Here is a 21,217-nt window from a genome sequence, read left to right as displayed (position 1 = left end):
ATGTGTCGCAAGGGCAAAGAATAAAGGGCTCAAAGGGCACCCCTGTCTGACAGAACGGGCAAGGACAAATGGCTCAGTAACACCTCCGTTCAGCATGACTCGCGAAGACGCCGCAGCACTAATGGTGTAGATTAGACGAGACATCCGAGCACCAAAGCCCATAGCAGACATAAGTTCAGCAACGAAAGACCAGTCCAAATAGTCAAAAGCCTTTTCCAGGTCCAGTTGAATCAGTACTACCTCCTGATTAGAATGCCTGGCATAATCAATGGCCAATTGGGCATTCAAAACATTGTGTAGAATATTTCGGCCCTTAATGAAACCATACTGGAGAGGGTGCACAAGGGCAGGGAGATGCTTATGGAGCCGATTCGCCATTACTTTGGAAAAGATTTTGTACATTGAACCCATCAAAGAAATTGGGTGCCAGTGCGTCAACTTAGATGGCGAAGGAACTTTTGGAAGCAGTTTAATAAGTCCTTGTTTCCATGAAGGAGGCATGATCCCCGTTTCCCACACCTGCTGAAACAAAGCCTGCAATGGTTTCGCCAGTTGGGTAGCGAAAGCTTCAAAGAACTCATTGGTGAGACCATCCCAACCCGGACTTTTATCTTTGGGCAAGTGTAACAAGACGTCCATAACCTCTGCCTCACCAATATCTGACTCCATAGTAGCTTGCATGTCCTGCGGAAGCTGATTGCGGACCAGGTCATAAAAAACCGAATGGGCCTGAGTAATTTGGGCTGAAGGTGGAGAAGCGGAACCGAGAAGGTCACGGAAATAATTCCTGCACATATGCACAATAGTCTGTGGATCCAGGATAAGGTGGCCTTCTGCATCCTCGAGTCTTGTCATATTCTCTCGAGCAGGAGAGGCATGGAGAGCTCGAAAGAACTTATGCGTCTGACATGCACTATCTTGCAAAGTCTCTGTCAGATGTTGCAATTTGGCCTGCTGATACGATTTTAACTGGAATTCTTTAATAAGATCGGCCACCCGCATGGCCAGGGCAAGCAGAAATGCATCATCCGGAGTGTCCACCAGCAGGGAGCGAACCAAAACCAGCAGGTCCTCCGCTGCCTGTCGACGGCGCCGACAAAGAGAGGCATGGTAGATCCCATACTGCCGAGCAACCCACTGCACATTAGAGAGCAATCTTTCAAATGACGCAGTGCCCTGAGAGGAAAAGTCCAAGAAGAATCTGTCAAGCAATTGCTGCATATAGCCCTGAAAAATTGCATGCTTCAAGTAGGACGAGTTGAAACGCAAAGGGAGTCTCTCCAGAAATTGCTTGAAAGGTGCAATGGGTTGTGCAAGCAACTCGAACTACAGAGGGAAATGGTCCGACAAGGCATATTGCTGCAACACTTTTATTTCGAGCATCTCAGGCAGAAAATCATCATTCTGCATGATATATATACGGTCCAACCGCGACCATGTTGTTGCATACTGGGCCGAATGGAAAGTAAACCCTGGAGAAGACGGGTGTAGCCAGGACCATAAATCTTGCTTAAGAACAGCAAGAGCCAACTCATGCCACATACGACTTTCCGGCGCATCCATTACCGAGTGCTCCGATGTGGACTGGGAAGAATCAACACACATATTGAAATCCCCCATGAAGAAGCCCCGTCTGCCAAGTGACAAGGAAGTCTGCAAAGTCTGCCAAAGCTCCCGGCGAGATAACGAATCATTCGGAGCATAGAGGCCAAGTAACCATAAGATTTCCCCTTCGAATAAAATTTCAACCACCAAAAAGCGGCCACGAACATCATTTTTAATGAGAACAGGCTGATATTTGGCATGTACAATCATGAGCACACCCGAATAATGCATGGCCTGTGTTCCTGCATAGAACAAACGAAAGCCATGGCAATCCACACCTTGTCCGGCGTCACCGTGACTCTTGTGCTCAACAGCGCACAGGACATCCCACTGATTCTCATACAATGCAGTCCACATGGCATGTTGCTTGTGTCGAGAACAAATGCCTCGCACATTCCACGTGGCTATTTTCATGTGTAGGCAAAACACAATCAGGTATGAGGCACAGCTTGCCTCGATTTTACTTTGTCGGCGAGAATGTCCAGGACTCCCTCATCCAAGAAATCCGCCAACACCGCAAAAGAGTTCTGAGGACCAGATTTGGAAGTAGACGGCATATCTGCTTGCTTGGGGTTGGAACGTGGATAACGACGGTCCCATGGGGTAATGACGTTGCCTCTGGTATCAAAAGCCAGCTTTGCAGGTGGACCCTTTAGACGATCCGAATACATTTTCCTGGCGGGCTGAGGACGGGGGGCTGAGGAACCCATAGCAGGGGCAGAGCGCTCGGAAGACAACATTTCCTTCCTGCGCATATATGTACGCATGGAATCTTGTGAGGTAGTAGGCACAGTACTCTCCATGCCAGCAACAATCCTGTTGCCTTTGTTTGCACGTACTTCGACCCAATCAGTGGCACGGGAATCCAGACCCGAAACCTGTTGTTTACCTTTGGCCAGAACTTGGGGCGGGTGGATAGTATCCAGCGACGGAGCATCACACACCATATCTTCCATGGGCGGAGCAACATGGCCCGCATCTGAAATGTGTTGCTGCTCTGGGCATTCGGCCATAAAGTGCCCCAACTGTCCACAGGAAAAGCAATGGCCTGCAAAATTGCCCCATTTCAAACGAAAGTGTAACGGATGCATGCCAGAGCAATTGAGGCGTAACCAAGCAGGCCTTTTCCTTGCAATATCCCATAACATGCACAAGCGGTTGCGATTCACAGCCCTGAGACTGGGAGGGACCAGAACCGTGCCCATCCAGCAGGTCTTTTGGCCGTACATCCACCCCCAATGGGTATCCAAGATGCCTGACAATGGAGCCACGGGAAACCACCTGGCCTTGCCAGCCTAATGACTGTAAATCAGGCTCCGTACAACTGAGAATGGCTGACTTAAAGGCATCGATGCGAAGCCCAGAGGCCTGACCAAAGAGTGTCCAAACATCTAATGCCCTTCGTGCTGACCCAAAGGGAGAGACAGGCCTGCCAGCTGAGCAGAGGCTGCCATGGAGGATAACATTGAAAGGACCGGGTGAGTCGCCAGGGCAAAGAAGAGAGGGCTCAAAGGACAACCCTGTCTGACCGAGCGTGCAAGGACAAATGGCTCTGTAACCCCACCATTGAGCATAACTCTGGAGGAAGCCGCAGCACTAATGGTGTAGATCAATCGGGACATCCGAGTGCCAAAGCCCATAGCAGACATGAGATCTGCAATGAAAGACCAGTCCACATAATCAAACGCCTTTTCCAAGTCCAATTGAATCAATACCACTTCCTGACCGGAGTGCCGCGCATAGTCAATAGCCATTTGCACATTTAAGATATTATGCAGAATGTTGCGGCCCTTAATGAAGCCATATTGGAGAGGATGCACAATAGCTGGAAGGTGCTTGTGTAGCCGATTCGCCAGCACTTTGGAGTAGATTTTATACATGGAGCCCATCAAAGAGATTGGTCTCCAGTGTTGCAGCTTTGACGGCGAAGGGACCTTTGGAATTAGTTTGATAAGGCCTTCTTTCCACGAGGAGGGCATGACCCCTGTTTCCCAAACCTGCTGAAACATGACCACCAATGGCTTCACCAACTGCGTGGCCGAGGTCTGAAAGAATTCATTAGTGAGTCCATCCCAGCCAGGACTTTTATCCTTCGGCAGGTGCAACAAAACTTCCATAACCTCCTCCTCGCAAATATCGGCCTCCAAAGTGGCTTGCATATCAACTGGAACCTGCTGGCGGACCAGATGATAGAAGACCGAGCGGGCATGCGTAACCTGGCTAGAAGGCGAGGGAGAAGAACCAAGAAGTTCCATAAAATAATTTCTGCACATAGTGACAATGGTCTGCGGATCAGTGACCATGCGACCTTCCGAATCCTGGAGTCTGGTCATATTTTCGCGAGCCGGAGACGCATGCAAGGCGCGAAAGAACTTATGAGACTGGCAGGCACTATCTTGCAATGTGTCAGTCAAGTTATGCAGCTTGGCCTGCTGATAAGATTTCAACTGAAACACTTGAATAAGATGGGCCAAACGCCTCTCCAGTGACAGCAGAAAATCATCATCTGGGGAATCCAGGAGCAAGGAACGGACCAAAGCCAGTAAGTCCTCTGCTGCATGTCGACGTCGGCGACAAGGTGAGGCATGATGGATCCCGTACTGCCGAGCAACCCGCTGCACATTAGAGAGCAGCCGTGCAAATGAAGGCAAGCCCTCAGAGGTGAAGTCCAATAAGAACCTTTCAATCAACTGCTGCATATAGCCCTGGAAAATTGAATGCTTCAAATAAGAGGAGTTGAAACGTAAAGGGAGCCTGTCCAGCAATTGCACAAAAGGTGCAATAGATTGTGCCCGCATCTCAAGCTGGAGGGGGAAATGGTCCGACAACGCATATTGTTGCAAGACCTTCATTTCCAGCATCTCGGGAAGAAAATCATCCCCCTGCATGATATACATTCTGTCCAGCCGCGACCAGGTAGTTGCATATTGTGCGGAATGAAAAGTAAACCCCGAAAAAGAAGGGTGAAGCCACGACCAAAGATCTTGCTTGAGTACGTGCAAAGCAAAGGAACTCCACACCCGGCTTTCCGGCGTATCCATTACCGAATGCCCTGAAGTGGACTGAGAAGAGTCAACACACATATTGGAATCACCCATCAAAAACCCCCTTCGGCCGAGTGACATGGAGCCCTGCAAAGTGGACCAAAGATCCCGTCGGGATGCGGGATCATTCGGAGCATAGAGGCCCGACAACCATAAAATCTCTCCTTCAAATAAGACTTCGATTACCAGAAAGCGGCCTTGCACATCATTTTTAACAAGGACAGGCTGATATTTCTCATGGACAATCATCAGCACGCCCGAATAGTGCGTAGCATGGGTCCCAGCATAAAACAGACGGAATCCATGACAATCCACAACTTTTCCTGCTTCACCGTGACTTTTGTGCTCAACAGCACACAATACATCCCACTGGTTCTCATGCAAGACGGTCCACATGGCATGTTGCTTATGGCGAGAGCAAATGCCTCGCACATTCCACGTGGCTATCTTCATGTATCCTTAAAGAAGGAAGTCAGGAACGAGGCGCCTGCTGCCTCGATTTCACCTTTTCCGCGAGAGCATCCAGGACACCCTCATCCAGAAAATCAACCAATACTGCAAACGAATTCTGGCGACCTGCTTTAGAGGTAGAAGGGAAATCCACTGCCTTGGGAGAGGGGCGGGGATAACGCCGATCCCAGGGTGTAATAACATTACCTTTGGCATCAAACGCCAGCTTAGCAGGTGGGCCTTTGGGGCCGTCGGTATAGACTCTCCTTGGAGACTGATTACGGGGGGCAAACGGGGCCGTAGGACGCGCAGCCTGCTGTGAAGCGACCATTTCTTTCCTGCGCGTATACGTGCGCACTGAATCCTGGGAAGCAGTAGGCCCAGGATCCGCCAGGCCTGCATCCAACTTTTTACCTTTTTTGGGACGTGCCTCAATCCAGTCAGTGCGACGGGCATCCACACTCAGGACCTGTTGTTTGCCTTTATCCATGACATGAGGAGACTGAAGGGCTTCCTGGGGCGTGGCATCAAGCACCATGTCATCCTTGGGCAGCACAACCTGCGCATCCTCTGAAGACGGATGCCTTTCAGGGCATTCGGCCATGAAATGCCCCAATTTACCACATGAAAAGCAGTGTCCCGCAAAGTTGCCCCATTTTAAGCGGAAATGCAAAGGATGCATGCCTGAACAATTGAGGCGAAGCCACGCGGGCCTTTTCCTGGCCGTGTCCCATAGCATGCATAAACGGTTTCGGTTCATCGCCCTGAGGCTTGGGGGAACCAGCACTGTTCCCACAACCGCCATCGCATCCTTCAACATGGGCCAATAGACCGCCGGACAATTTTCCACCTCCACCCACACCGGGCATCCTCGTTGAAGCAGACGCTGGAAGTCGGCCATGGGGCGCCATGGCACAACATGGACCAAGCGACGATCAAAGAATAGTGGCAACTTGGACAGGAGCTCAGCTCGATGCGTTTCCGATTTCAACAGCACCTCATAAAAGCCGCGAGGTCCAAGGAAGATCTCCTCAACACACTCCCCTTGCAATAAATGGTGCATCCACTGGCGAATATGCGAAAGCACTGGGATCCTGCCAGTGAAGAAAAGTATAACTGCACGGTCATAGAACACCGAGAAGGATCGCAAGACTGATTTGGGGTCCACTGTGGCTTCCAGCACATCATCCGTTGCCGCATCAGAAAAAGATTCAGTATTATGCTTGACATAATCGCCAAGCAGAGTATTGGCAAAGTCCAGCAAATGCTCCCAGTCAATTTCCTGCGAATCCATAGGATCAGAGGCCACTTGCGCATAGGAACGTTCCGGAGGACCCATTGGCTCATCAGAAGTATGCTTGGAGCGTTTGCCGGCAGGCGGCAGTTCAGAACCCGGAGGCAACTCCTCCGTGCATGGCACCATATCCTCCGGCTCCTCTGCATCGGAATCAGGGCCAAGGGCTGCCAACGTCCGGTCGAGAAAATCCATATCCAGGCCAGCCATACTGTTGTCTTCACGTTCGCGCCCCCTCTCTCTCTCTCTCTCTCTCTCTCTCTCTCTCTCTCTCTCTCTCTCTCTCTCTCTCTCTCTCTCTGTGCAAGTCCCGCAGACTTGGCGGCCTCAGCCGTGGCCTATCCCGAGGGAGCTCTCTCTCTGTGTACAGAGCAACAAGCACACTGGACGGGACACTGCCTCTCTGACGTCTGTGGGGCTTAGGGTTGACCGCAACTGGGCGCCTCTGCAGAAGGGGGCAAAACGACCAAGCGCACCCGCGAACAGCAGAGAGGTTGAAGGCAGAGGGGCGTTTGCAGTCGTGGCAACGCAAGCGGGCAGGAAGTCAGCGAAATGAAACTTGTGACGTACCAGAAGGGCGCCGAGGAGCAGGACGAGCGAAACGACGGCGAGACGGAAGGACGACGGCGCGCGAAACGATGACGGGGCGGAAGGACAGACGGGCGCGAAACGACAGACGGGCGCGAAACGATGACGGGCGCGAAACGACAGACGGGCGACGGCCTACGCCGTCTGCACGCAGGGGGAACCGGGCAGCGGATGACGCTGAAGCTGCACAGGCGGCAGGGCACGAGCGGGCGCCATCGACGATCTCTCCTCTCCTCTCACTCTCTCTCACTCTCACTCTCACTCTCACTCACTCTCTCACTCTCTCTCTCTCTCTCTCTCTCTCTCTCTCTCTCTCTCTCTCTCTCTCTCTCTCTCTCTCTCTCTCTCTCTCTCTCTCTCTCTCTCTCTCTCTCTCTCTCTCTCTCTCTCTCTCTCTCTCTCTCTCTCTATATATATATATATATATATATATATATATATATATATATATATATGCATGCCTTTCCCTCCGTTCCCATTCCCTCACTTTGGGTGTTCCCCCCGTTCCAGGGGGTCCCGTTCCCGTTCCCCGTTCCTAGTAACTATGATGGGAAGTTTTGCCAAGTGGCAACCTTCCTTATCCATTTTCCAACAATTTTCAGGCAAAATTAATGAATTTTCAGAATCTTAATTCTGAAAATTAATTGGAGTATTAATTCCTGCTCAAAAAATTAATTGTGCCAACCAACAATTAAATTAGCTAGGCTAATCTGTCATCCAAGCAATCTTGAGCATTTATTAACCCCTAAAGTCACATTAATTAATTAATTAATGCCTAATTCCTAATGTTTGTGGATTCCTAATGTCACCACAAACATTAATGCCTAACAAAATATTCTAGACCAAAATCTATCACTAGGCACCACCTAGTACTACATAATAAAATATTCTAGGCCAAAATCTATCACTAGGCACCACCTAATACTGCCTAATCCGTATAACTTATTACAATTTTTGCCTTCAACACCCACAACCACCTCGAGGCCTTGGCCCGTCAATCTAAATTAATTAACTTGCACATCACATTTGCACATTTGATTAATAATTCAGTAAATGCTAAGCAAAGCATCAAAATTTCACGTCCCCATGACATACTCTTCTATAATTTGGACAGAGATCATTGGTATTCTTCGAGGGAACAAACTATAAGGTGGTTTTGAGCAAATATGGAGGAGAGACAATGTGGAGGCCAATGCTACATCCTCTACTTCTATAACCACTTTGAGCACGACCAACATTCCAAAGTCTTCATCTCCACTAGTTCCAATGGCAGGTTTGTATAATCCTCTTTTGTATGAACCAGATTTTTAAGGACTCACTTCTAACAAGCCAATGTCATGTACACGACAAACAAATGTATAGGAGAATTTCAAAATAGGCCAACACTACCTTCAATTCCCATCTTGGGAAAATCCAACATATATCAGCCATGGCAGCCTTTCCTCTTGGATCAAGCCACCCTACACAAATGTGACAATCATTAGCTCATGTTGGGTGGTGTAAAGCCCCTTTGGGTGTAAACTCCCATTTATCCCGTGTGTATAAACTTACGGGTGTGAACACACCCTTTACTTGTACCCTAACATGTAAATACATTTTTTATTCTGTGTACCATGCAACACATTGGTACACTCTTACTCGATTCTCTCAGCTCTCAGCTCTATCACTGCTCATTCCAGTCTTGCATTCCAGTCAGCACTCCAGCTCAACAAACTAGTATCAGAGCGTTGGTTACAGCGTTCACGCTTCCCAAGAGTGTCACAGGTCGTGGGACAGGATCTCAGGCATAAGAAGGCACTAGTCTGAAGACCGTGCTTGCACACGCGAACCAGGGCTTAAAAGTAAGCCACTTCACAAAAAAAAAAAAAAAAAAAATTATTGGCTGGTTGCCCGTCTGCTGATGTTGACCTGACACATGATGTCCGTCAGATCGTGGACAATGCTGCCGAATACCTCCGCCTGGCCCCATCGACCCGTATCGCAAAGTTTGCTTTGCCGCCTCGTTGGTCCCATTTGATGTTGACCCATCATATCTGGTTGCCTGCTGGTGCGCCTGATGCACGCGACCTGTGCTGGTCATTTTCACCTCAACTCATCTGCTGCATGCTATCCTGATTTGCCTCAGACTAGGAAATTGCAAAAATCACATACATTGGTTCCAAAAAATTTGGGGCTTTTCTCATATCAATGAAATTTTTCTTAGCAAAGTAAAATTTGTTGACATTGATGCACATTTGACCTAAGAATATTTGGGGCTTTTGCAAGATTTTGGCAAATTTTTGCTAATTTTGCCCATTTTATAGTCTCGGGTTCATGTATTAATGCAATCGGTTCAAATTTGTCAGTAAAATTTTCCAATTTTATCAAATGTCTCCGGAAAGGAGTGGGAATAAGCCTCAAAAGCTATATGGCCCTTTTCTCATCTCTGCCCCTCGTGCAGAATCTCTGGTGCTAGCAGCAGCAAAAGTTGATATTTTTCCACGATGATGTCCCTTGCCCCAAGCTGACATATGGACAATATAAAATAACTAGATCATTTAATCTAATTTGATTCTGTTGAGGGAGCTCCATCTGAAGGCATGCTGTCCCCCTTACCTAAAATAACTGAAAAAAGGGCAACCTAAGCTGCTAGAAGGGTGCTCTCACATGATTGCAACCATGCATAAAATACATCACTAAACAAGCCCTTGTCCTTTCATGCAGACATTTGTGCTATAGCATATTCGTGCACCATGCATAAAGCAATAATTTCCCAACTACAAACCCATGTTTATACAAAGTGTAACTAGCATATCATTCTTCTAGCAAGATAATTCAGAAATATGATTCCCACCAACTGAATCATGGCCACAGACCTCATGTGAAGCCTAGACAATCAAGCAACACAGCATGCCTGGCTTACTACTTGAATGGAATGTAGAGAAATTCCTTGTTTGAGAAAGCATGACTTGATGGCTCATGGCTACCTGGCCCACATACAACGCGGTTCCTAGAGGTTACAGAAAGTGCAGACAATTTACCAAAACATGGATGATCATAGCATCTCGGTTCCTTTCACTCCTAACCAAATGGACTGGAATCATATGATCTCTTCACTTCTTTAGAGCTCCTTACATTATAGCTCCACACTGTTTTTGTAGACTTTTAGCTCTTGATATAAGACATTTCTGCAGAAAAGACTGCATGAGCCTAAAGATTTAAAATCCCGCAGTGCGCCTTTGGTGTGCTAGCCTTCACCTATGAAATCATACAATCGAGCAGTGCCTGCTGAGAAATTTTGTAGAAAAGGCTCACAACAAAGCTAGGCACCATCCCAATCACATTGTGCAGTCAACAAAGTCTGGGTAATGTCTGCTACTTAGTTAGCATGTACATGATAACCATGATCTACAGTCCCTTTCAAGTAACTGTGGTACTGCATCTTGATTTGCATTGCAATCAGCATATTTCAAAAACAGAATCACAAATAGTCTTAACGGGAAGTGCTTGCTAAAAGCACCATACACTTTAAAGCAAAAGGGAAGAATGCAAGCCTGCACGAGTAGTGTAGTAGATTTGCCTTCAAACAGACATCAGAGTTGAGATGTTGGCTGTGCACCACTTGCCCTTCATCACCATAGACCAAAAGTCCCTAGAAAGCAATCAAGAGTCAGAAAAACCTGAATTTCTAACAATAATCTAACATATAGTTATTCAATCAAATGACTGCATAGACCTTTCCTAAATTAAGGAGCTCCAAGTCTTTGCTTAGAAATTTTCTCCTTAAGACATGGGATGATCAAATCCTGTATTTGATATCACAAGATATCTGTATTCTGTGCTTACAAAACACCAAATCCCAAAAGAAAAACTTCCGATTGTCTCTACCATGCTGATGTAAAATTCGTACTGCTCTTTCCACCTTGCATTCCCCTAAGTTAAGGGGAGGCTCGCTACAATGGAAATTTCAGATTGTCTCTACCATGCTGATGTAAAACTCGTACTGCTCTTTCCACCTTGCATGCCCCTAAGTTAAGGGGAAGCTCCCTACAACTGAAAGAGAGAGAACATTTTGATTGGCCCATGTATGCTGCTTGTAAACCCTGCCAGCAGCATGCCACTACACCCTTCACACCACCCCTGCTTGTCCCCTACTCTTATAACACTTCTGTAGTCTTTCCATGTCTCTCCCCTTTCCAATCCCACCATCCTTCTGCCACCACCTCTGCTACTATTTATTTTCCCATCCCACCTCCCTTCTCCCGCTTCATCCCTCTGCCCTGGTTTGTCCTTCCTCTTCTGCTACCTTCTCCAACCTCCAACAATCGTCCTTAAGCCTCATTCATCCCTTCATTTTCCACTCTCCTTCCCTTGGTCTCTTCAACATTTCCCACATGTCCCCTATCTTATTACAGATACCTCCTCGACCCTCTCAACTTCCAAACCAAACACACAAGAAAAGAAGGGATGAGAAGGGAACAGGAGAAGAAGAGAGAAGAAGGGATGGATAGAAAGGGGGGACATTCCTCCTGCACATGTACGAGTGCAGATTTTCTCCAGAGAGCATTACTTGGTGCTCAAGAAGGGGGGGTAATGCTTTCCCTCCCTCATAAACGGATAGGCTCTGATGTTTAGATATCTGTTGCTGATGCTATACGCTCATTCAAGATGTTGTTAGCTTGTAATAACCTGATTTGGGACTCCTATAGACTATGATGGTTGGTCATGACACTTTCCAGGATGGATTCTGATTCCTACTGAGGGAATCTTGGCAAACATGAGGATTGTCAAACTCACCTCCCATGACACATTCAACACAGTGATGGACATTCTTTCTGGTAGAAAACAAATCTAAGGCAACCAAGCCTATCTTTCTCTAGGAAATCATCCCTTTCAGAACAAGTCCAATATCTCACCAACACATTACTTAACAATTATGACAAACAATCCATTCAAGCACTCCACGAGGGATATTCTACATTAGAGAATTTCTCCTAAAGAGTATATCAACTCAGGAAATCAATACTTACAGTCACACAATCACTTCCTTATTGGGCTCCAACCATAAGTCCTTACTTGTGTGTGTGCTTGGGTCTAGGTTTCTTGTCCTTGTTTCCCATTCTAAGGATTTCTAGGTCTCTTCCTGCTTCTTGGTGATAGCTTCAAGATATAACCAGTCCCAAGGTCTACAGTGGCAAACTATATGAGGCCCAAAATCCCACATCAAGAGAAAAGCATCTATCCTCCTCGTAGTCTTTGAAACTGCACGATATCCTCTCCCTTCTCTCATGTGGAGTATGAACAACCTTTGTCCAAAACTTAAAGAGAGCCTCTGCAATAGCCAATCAATCTATAGCATGGTTACATATGGGGGTCTATATGTACCAAGCCATGATGCTAGCTACAAGTTTCCATTTGTGACACTACCCCTAGATTTACACTCGCTGTGAGAAATCTCGCATGGAGATTTTGTTCACAAGCTACCGAAGATAAGGCAAGCATGGCACTCCTTTACATCTCATATCCACAAAGCTAGGCCTCTATCAATGAATCAAGCAACCATCCCCATGTGACAATCATAGAATTTACAAAGCCATAAAAACCGATCCTATATACTCTCCTTCAAACTTCCTAAGCCATAGAATTTAAAAAGCCATAAAACACCATCCTATATGCTCTCCCTCAAACCTCCTAAGCCCTACAACAATCCCAAATGCAATGTCTCTATGTCTCCTTTGACTCCCCATATCTAACACAAGGAACAAGGTCTTCTATCATAGCCAAGCCATGTACCAATCGCTAAATTCATGTGTGATAGTAATAATGAAAGAGTGAGATCTTTCTTGGTCCAAAATTGTTCTCCAATCTCCTCAAGAAGATTTTGTTCACAAGCTACCGAAGATAAGGCAAGCATGGCACTCCTTTACATCTCATATCCACAAAGCTAGGCCTCTATCAATGAATCAAGCAACCATCCCCATGTGACAATCATAGAATTTACAAAGCCATAAAAACCGATCCTATATACTCTCCTTCAAACTTCCTAAGCCATAGAATTTAAAAAGCCATAAAACACCATCCTATATGCTCTCCCTCAAACCTCCTAAGCCCTACAACAATCCCAAATGCAATGTCTCTATGTCTCCTTTGACTCCCCACATCTAACACAAGGAACAAGGTCTTCTATCATAGCCAAGCCATGTACCAATCGCTAAATTCATGTGTGATAGTAATAATGAAAGAGTGAGATCTTTCTTGGTCCAAAATTGTTCTCCAATCTCCTCAAGAAACAAGAAAGGTGTTGATATACCTTGTGTAGCCCAAAGTTGAGTCGCCATTGGCAACATCCTTATCCTACTCATCTGTACACTCCTTCCCAATCTAGTTGTGTATTCAAAAAAGATAACATTCTAGATGTCTCTACAAATGGATCTCACTATACCAACTCCCCAAGTCCAACTGTCTTCTCTCAAAAGGCCTCCTCCTATATCCCTAATCCCTCCAACTACTTGTCTTGCATGTCTTAGGGTCTAGGACTCTGTACCAAGTCCTATCACAATGTGAAACCAGCCTTCCTCATCAGATAGGGTGGTAATAACCTGATTTAGTAGTAATTGCAGTGATTAATTAATTCACAAAAATTGATTTACACATTTTATCACTTGAATTTTAGACAATGGATAGCCTTTTGGCTCCAAAACTAGTGCTCCTTGTGGTATTTCATTATCTTCTATTACAAATGGATGAAGTACAACTAAGGTTCACCAATCTCCTCCGCTAATCCAAGTGCTTCTTCCTGTCATAAATGACTAGAAAGCCTTCAAACCAAATTACCCCTTGGTTTGCTTGGGGAATTGGCCTTTAGCCTACTCCTTGTGAGGCAAATTTAGTGCCCAATTGAAGTTAGTTGGCTGGCCCCTTGAATCTCCTAGAAATCCTTCAATTTCAATTGCTAGAACTCAAGTCTTAGGCCTTCAATTCTGGGCACACATCCCAAGCTAGCTGTCAAAAACCTAATTTCTACTATAAATTAGGGTTTACATCAAAGATTGACTGAAATCTCTTCCTCTACTGATTGAATAGCTGGAAAATGCTGAAAAGAGTTGAGAAATCGGAAATTTTTTATTTTCTTCACAAAAATCTGCACTAAACAGCAGCTTGTGTCCCAAATCGCCCTAGATACTCTCACCTACAGCTCGAGAGTAAGAAGCTACAGTCATCAGCTCATATATAGCAGTCCTCTATTGTATTGGGCCTCTACCTGGCTCTCGCCTATTGCAAATGACCTCCAAGTTGGCTGCACAAGCCATCAAACTATTGGCACTTGCTTGGACAGTCCCCCCCCCCCCCCCTGGGCCTCCCAACTCTCTCTCTCTCTCTCTCTCTCTCTCTCTCTCTCTCTCTCTACAAGAGTCCCACCAACTAGAATGACTATCTCCTACCCTCCAATAGCCTTCTCCCCCACTTGCATGGGCAAGTTTTACCAAGTGACTATCTTCTAATCCCTTTTTTTAGCATCATCCAGCTTATCAAATTAATTGACACAATATTAATTGTGAAAATTAATTTGATAATTATTCTGGAGCTCTCAAATTTAATTTCACCGGCCAATAATTAAATTGGCTTGGCCAATTTGTCTCCCAAGTATTCCTAAGCAATTACTAACCTTTTGGTTGGCATTAATTAATTAATTAATGCCTAGTCTCTAATATCAATAAATTGATCTAGGCCCAAATCTAACATCGGGTACCACCTAGTATCTATCAAGCATAACTTATTACAACTTTTGCCTTTAGCACCAACTGATATCTCAGGATCCACGGTCCCACACTATGAAATAATTAACTTGCACATCACATGTACAAGTAGCATTTGCACATTTGATTAAATTTTTATCAAGTGCTAAATAAATGAATAAAATTTTGTGTCCTCATGAGAGACCACCATCCCCTTGAAATCCTTGCAATCACCCTCGATTGCACCGTAATGTGCCAAAGCAAAACATATTGCATTGGAATTTCCCAATAGGCATCATAGTAAAAACAACATTAGCCACTGTTGTTTAACCATGCTTATGCTAAACACTTGCTGAAATTTCCAGCCACTATAAACCATAACAAAAGACTCATAAAGAATCTAAAACTGCTGCCAAGACCCATAGAATGTATTTCTCATTGCCATACCTCGATTGTTCTTGCCAAACAATCATAGCAAAGCATGTACTAAACATAAACCATGGCTGAACTATCAATACCATTCATAACATACTGTAGTTCACAAAACGAGCTGAATACCACTAAAACGTGATGATCGTCCACTGAAAACCAACAATCGATAATCAATCTCTAATGATTATAGACTAATGCAAATTGATGCATACTAATACAAATGTATAGTTTTAGAGCTGCAGTGAAAACCATACCCATCTACATACTAGCTACAGTGGCTAGTACATTGAACAGTGACCTCATGGGTGGCAGACATACTATCACCACATTACCCTAGATGCACATCTGGGATCCACCATACACGAGAGTTGTCCATCACTAGAGGAGTGGAGTTGTCCATTATTGGAAAAGTGGAAGTACTACCCTTCTTCCTTCAGCATCACGCAATGCTCTAGACCCCTACTCTGCTGAACCTAATTGAGCCCGATCCAAACTCCGCTCTAGTTGAAAAGCCTCGAGGTAAAGCTACAACAATTGAGGATTGTCCGCCAAGTCATCCTCTTCCATCCACTTAGCATCCATTGGTGAATAGTTATGAAACTTTACCCCTAATCTTTCCCTCTTTATGTGCCAAAATCTACTAGGGTACCAAAATCTCATCCAACTCCTCAACCTCTGGCTGAATTTCAGCAGATACATCCTCAAGCACATCACCATGAAAAGGTCTCAACAAACCCATATAAAAGGCATGTATATCTACCAATGTGGTGGCAATTTCAGCCTGTAAGCAACATTGTTGACCCTCTCCAATACTTGAAAAGGACCATAGTATCACATACTCAGCTTTCGATACAATCTCTCTTCACCTTTCATCTTTTTCAGCCTTGTCTTTTCAAAACACAATACATAATCACCCTCTGCAAACTACAAAGCATGTCTATGGCGATCACTTGCCTTCTTTTGCTTCTCTTGAGACCTCCGAAGAGCATAATGAACCTTCTCATAGGCTACACCCATGTTTTCTACATACCAATCACCCTCAAAGATCTTGTCCTCTATGTGCAAAATAGAAGGCACTTTCTTGCCACCTTTCACAACCTCAAATGGAGCTTTTCCATTGGCACTATGCACTATATTATTATATGCAAACTCCACCAAAGGCAAATACTACTCCCACTCTAACTTATGCTCACATCTATAGCATCTCAAAAGATCAAGCACTACAGACCCCCTTCCGAAGCGAACTAGTTATCCGAGGGTCTAGATGAATAATGATCGACTCTAGCATGCCATGATACTTAAGCAAATGCTTCAAAAATAAGCATACTATATATTTATCCTAATCTTCTCTCTCACCAAAATGAAATGGATCTACTTACTAAAACTGCACATGATGGTCCATATCCCATCATTCCCTATAGATATCCTAGGAAACGCAAAGGTAAAATTCATAGCAATGCTCTATCAAGGCCTATTTGAAATAGGCAAGGGCTGCAATAAGCCTCGTATCTTTTGCCTATTATACTTCACTTTCCGACATACGATGCACATCCTGACTATGAGAGTGTGCAATGGAAAAAGGAAAGTAAACACGAAGAGGAGACAAAGAGAGAACATAGGTGAGAGAAGGAACAATGTGACTACAATGCTGGAAGGTATAAGACTGTAACAGTCATCCCCAACACACAACTCTATATGTTAGTGTGGGCATCAAACAGTAGCAGGGGGATGAGAGAATGAGGAGGACTAGCTAATCACAAAGGATCAATGATGGATAATAAGTGGGAGGGTGATCCGCCTATATATAGACAAACGGGAGCCACGATTTGTAATAAAGTAGCCAAACCCAAATATGGGTATCCAAGATAGCCAAATGTGTCCAAAAAAAAATGCACTTATGTGTCCTTCATCTAAAGTGCTTAAAATACATAAAATGACATACAAATACAACGTCAGAGTTCCTAATGTCCTCATCTAACTCAGACTAAGGTTCACGAACAGGACACAACCACACAAGACACACATGACTACTAACACCCCCTCTCATATCCTAGATGTGGCGGAATGCCAAAGGAGATGCGAATCCAAGGGTGGCACAGAGAGTACCAATGCCAATGATACCGCATAAGCACGGCCATATGCACAACCTCCGCAAGAATATGTCTCCTTGTGATGCACATCTTGCTCAAGCACCCATGGGATGAGCTCCTCCCAAGTGAGAGTCTCCCAACTACAAGAAGTGAGAAGACTAGTGTAGAACACATTATATGTCAATGACAAAAGATGTGAGAGAAGTGTCACAACTAGGTCCTCTCAAAAAATCGTTCAAAGTCAGAGACAGAGAGTTGGAGTAACAGTGTAGAGCAGTGTGCTCTCTCTCACTTCCATTATCCATTCTCACACATAGCTAAAGTAAATAGTACAACCTAAGGTCTCAAGGACCATTCACACCAAAGACAGCTAAGTCCTAAAACATTGACTTATTCAATGTCTGCATAGTGTGGTACAGCTGGACATCCTAAGTGCCGGGTACAGTCATAACTGAAGATAGATAGATGAGCTTGAAGTCTAACGCTCCCCCTCAAGCTCAAGACAGCATCTGGACACCAAGCAGCTGTCTAAAAACATTGAACTTATCTTTACCCAGAGACTTGGTAAAGATATCTGCAACCTGCTCATCAGTCTTCACATACATGAGATCAACTCTCCTTGAAAGAACCATCTCTTTGATGAAGTGGTAGTGTACCTCTATATGTTTTGTCCTGGCATGGTATACTGGATTCATAACCAGGAGTACACTACTCAGATTATCACATAACAAGGTCACTGGAGCATCCATCTATATATCCAAATCAGCCATAAGCTTGAGCAGCCATGCAATCTCACATGCTGCCAATGCAGCACCCCTGTACTCTGCCTCAGTACTCGATAAAGCAACCGTAGGCTGCTTCTTGCTGCTCCAACTGATCATACCGCTACCAAACCCGAAAGCATAGCCACTAGTAGATCTACGTTCATATGAGCATCCTGCCAAATCTGCATCCGTATATCCAATCAGTTTCAAGGGCTTATCTCTGACATAGAACAGCCCATAATCTACAGTGGACTTAACATATCTCATAATGCGTCTAACTGCATCCAAATGCGGCTTTCTGGGCTTCTGCATAAACTGGCTTATGAGCCCTACAGTATAGCTCAAGTCAGGCTTAGTGATGGTCAAGTAAATCAAACTGCCAACCATCTGCCTGTACATAGTCACATCCTCTACTTCAACCCCAATGCTCATGTCTAGCTTGAGGTTCTGATCAAGAGCTGTATCCAATGGTTTGCATTCAGCCATGCCATACTTCTTCAGCATTTCCATGGCATAGTGCTTCTACATCAGCCATAAACCATTTTCAGCTGGAACTACCTCAATGCCCAAGAAATACTTCAGTTCTCCTAGGTCCTTCATGTCAAATTTAAATTTCAGCATCTTCATTACACGTTGTATGCCCAAGTCATCATCACCAGTAATTATCAAATCATCAACATATATGACCAGCACTACCAAGCCACTGTCAATCTTTTTCGTAAATAGGCTATGATCAGCCCTACCAACAGTAAATCCCAAGCTCTGCAAGTAGTTACTGATCCTTGCATGCCAAGCTCTCGGAGCCTACTTCATCAAGTACAATGCCTTTTTCAGCCTGCATACATAATGCTGAAAATCAGGGTGTACATACCCTTCCGGCTGAACCATATAGGCATCCTCCGCCAAGTCACCGTTAAGAAAGGCATTCTTCACGTCCATCTGCTGCAATTTCCAGCCTCTAGCAGCAGCCAAAGCAATCACAGTGCGTATGGTTGCCATCTTGGCAACAGGGTTGAATGTTTTCTCATAATCAAGTCTATACTATTGGGCATACCCCTTAGCAACCAGCCTGGCTTTGTACCTTTCAACACTGCCATCCGATTTGCATTTGATCTTGTAGACCCATTTGTAGCCAATGGTCTTTTTCCCTTCAGGCAGTGGCACAAGATCCCATGTCTTATTTTCAGCCAAGGCATTCATTTCTTCATCCATAGCTGCACACCAATTCTCACCTTTTACTGCTTCAGCATATATATCTGGTTCTTTGATCTCCATCACTTTTGTCATGTAAGCATAATGCTTTGCAGAGTAGCCACTGTACGTCAACCTGTCAACAGGATATCTGACTCTCTGCGATCGTCTAGGCTGTGGTGCACTGCTCGATTCCCTTCTCTCATGAGGCGGAATGTACCTGTTCTGCCTCATGCCAGGCGTATAGACAATCGGAATACCAAGTTCACTATCTAAAGTGTCAGCAAACTCATATCCTGAAGTTATTCTACCAGGTGTCATCATACCACGCGCGCTAGGGGTATCATGACACTCAAAGAGTATCTGGCGCCTTATTTCTATATCTTTCGGGACACATACCCTACCCTTGTAGAGTAAATAACTATTATCAATGGTAAAATTCTTCCACTTGAATCCGGTTTGAGCAACCCCTGATGCTCCATTTCCTTGTTGAACATCCTCAGATATTCCTTCCTTAGTAGAAACACTTTCATTTGGATCCCCATTTATTATTGCTTCCCATATGTTGGAATATGCCGGATCAACCTGGCATTTCCCTTTTAAAGATTCAAGCAAGTTGGAAGTGAATTGAGTAAAACTCAATTCATTAATGATGGGCATTCTGCTGAGTGCATCAGCTACTATATTATACTTTCCTTTTCTATATCTTATCTCATAGTCGAACTCTTGGAGGAGTTCGGCCCATCTGGCTTTACGCCCATGTAAATCCGGTTGATCATTAAGCCACTTAATGCTTTCATGATCCGATAAAATCAAATGTTTGGCACCATACAGATAGTGCCTCCGTTTCTTCATTGCATGTACTATTGCATATAGCTCCCTTTCATAAACAGAATAATTCTGTTTTGCACGGTCTAATTTCTTGCTTTCAAAAGCAACTGGTCGACCTTCTTGTAATAAGACCGCGCCTATCGCCTTATCACTGGCATCAGCTTCAACCACAAATGGTTTATTGGGATCCACTATTAATAATACTGGAGCTATAGCAATAGCTACCTTAAGTTTTTGAAAACTTTCATTTTGGTCTGTTCCCCAATTGAAGCTATTTCCTTTCCCTTTAAGTTGGTCTGTCATTGGAACAGCTATTTTGGCATAATCTCGAATGAATCTACGATAAAATCCAGATAAACCTAGGAAGATCTGCAGCTCTTCCAGGTTCCTTGGAGATGGCCATTCAATAATTGCCCTTACTTTTTCTGGATCCATGTTGATTCCCTCTTTCGAGATAATATGCCCCAAATATTTGACCTCTTGTGCAAAGAATTCACATTTAGTTTTCTTCGCATAAAGAGAATGTGTTCTTAACAGTTGGAATACTAATTGTAAGTGTTCCAAATGTTCTTCTCTTGATTTACTAAAGATCAAGATATCATCCAAGAAGACTACTACAAAATGTCCTAGATAGGGCCGTAAAACACTATTCATCAGCTTCATAAAGGTGGCTGGTGCATTAGTGAGGCCAAAAGGCATCACCAAAAAATCATAATGCCCGTATCTAGTACGAAATGCTGTCTTATGAACATCTTGTGCCTTAATACTTATTTGGTGATAGCCTGATCTTAAATCTATCTTTGTGAAGAATTTTGCCCCTTGTAATTGATCAAAAAGATCTTCCATTCTGGGCATAGGAAATTTATTCTTCACCGTTATTTTATTAAGTGCTCTATAGTCAACACAAAGTCGCATAGAACCATCTTTTTTCTTTACTAATAAAATTGGTGAAGCCCAAGGTGAATTACTGGGTTGTATAAATCCTTTATCAAGGTAATCCTTAATTTGTCTTTCAACTTCTTGGTGCTGTGTTTCACTTAACCTATACGGTGGTTTAGAAATAGGGTGTGTATCCTTATTTGTGTCAATTGGGTGATTTATGTCACCCCTATCTGGTGGAAGGCCACTTGGTAAATCAGAAGGAAACACATCTTTAAAATCATCTAACAAACTACTTAATTCATTATTTACATTCAACTCACAAACATAAGAA

The 21,217-nt window shown here is 44.5% G+C and overlaps 1 protein-coding gene across 1 annotated transcript in view; it reads right to left on the bottom strand.

Moving 5' to 3' along the window:
• Window positions 1–21,217, bottom strand: part of LOC148035471 (endoribonuclease YBEY, chloroplastic-like) — a 124,783-nt gene that overhangs the window by 34,485 nt on the left and 69,081 nt on the right. The window contains exon 9 of the mRNA XM_087677425.1: window positions 10,541–10,612. Coding sequence (XP_087533551.1) covers window positions 10,541–10,612 — 72 coding nt within the window. The remainder of the gene's footprint in view (window positions 1–10,540; window positions 10,613–21,217) is intronic.

This window comes from Lygodium microphyllum, chromosome 5, assembly GCF_053477565.2.
Source record: "Lygodium microphyllum isolate KBCC chromosome 5, Lygodium_microphyllum_v1.1.10, whole genome shotgun sequence".
Lineage (NCBI taxonomy): Eukaryota > Viridiplantae > Streptophyta > Polypodiopsida > Schizaeales > Lygodiaceae > Lygodium > Lygodium microphyllum.
Note: the sequence above shows the minus strand (reverse complement) of the source record. Positions and strands in the feature narration are given on the sequence as shown.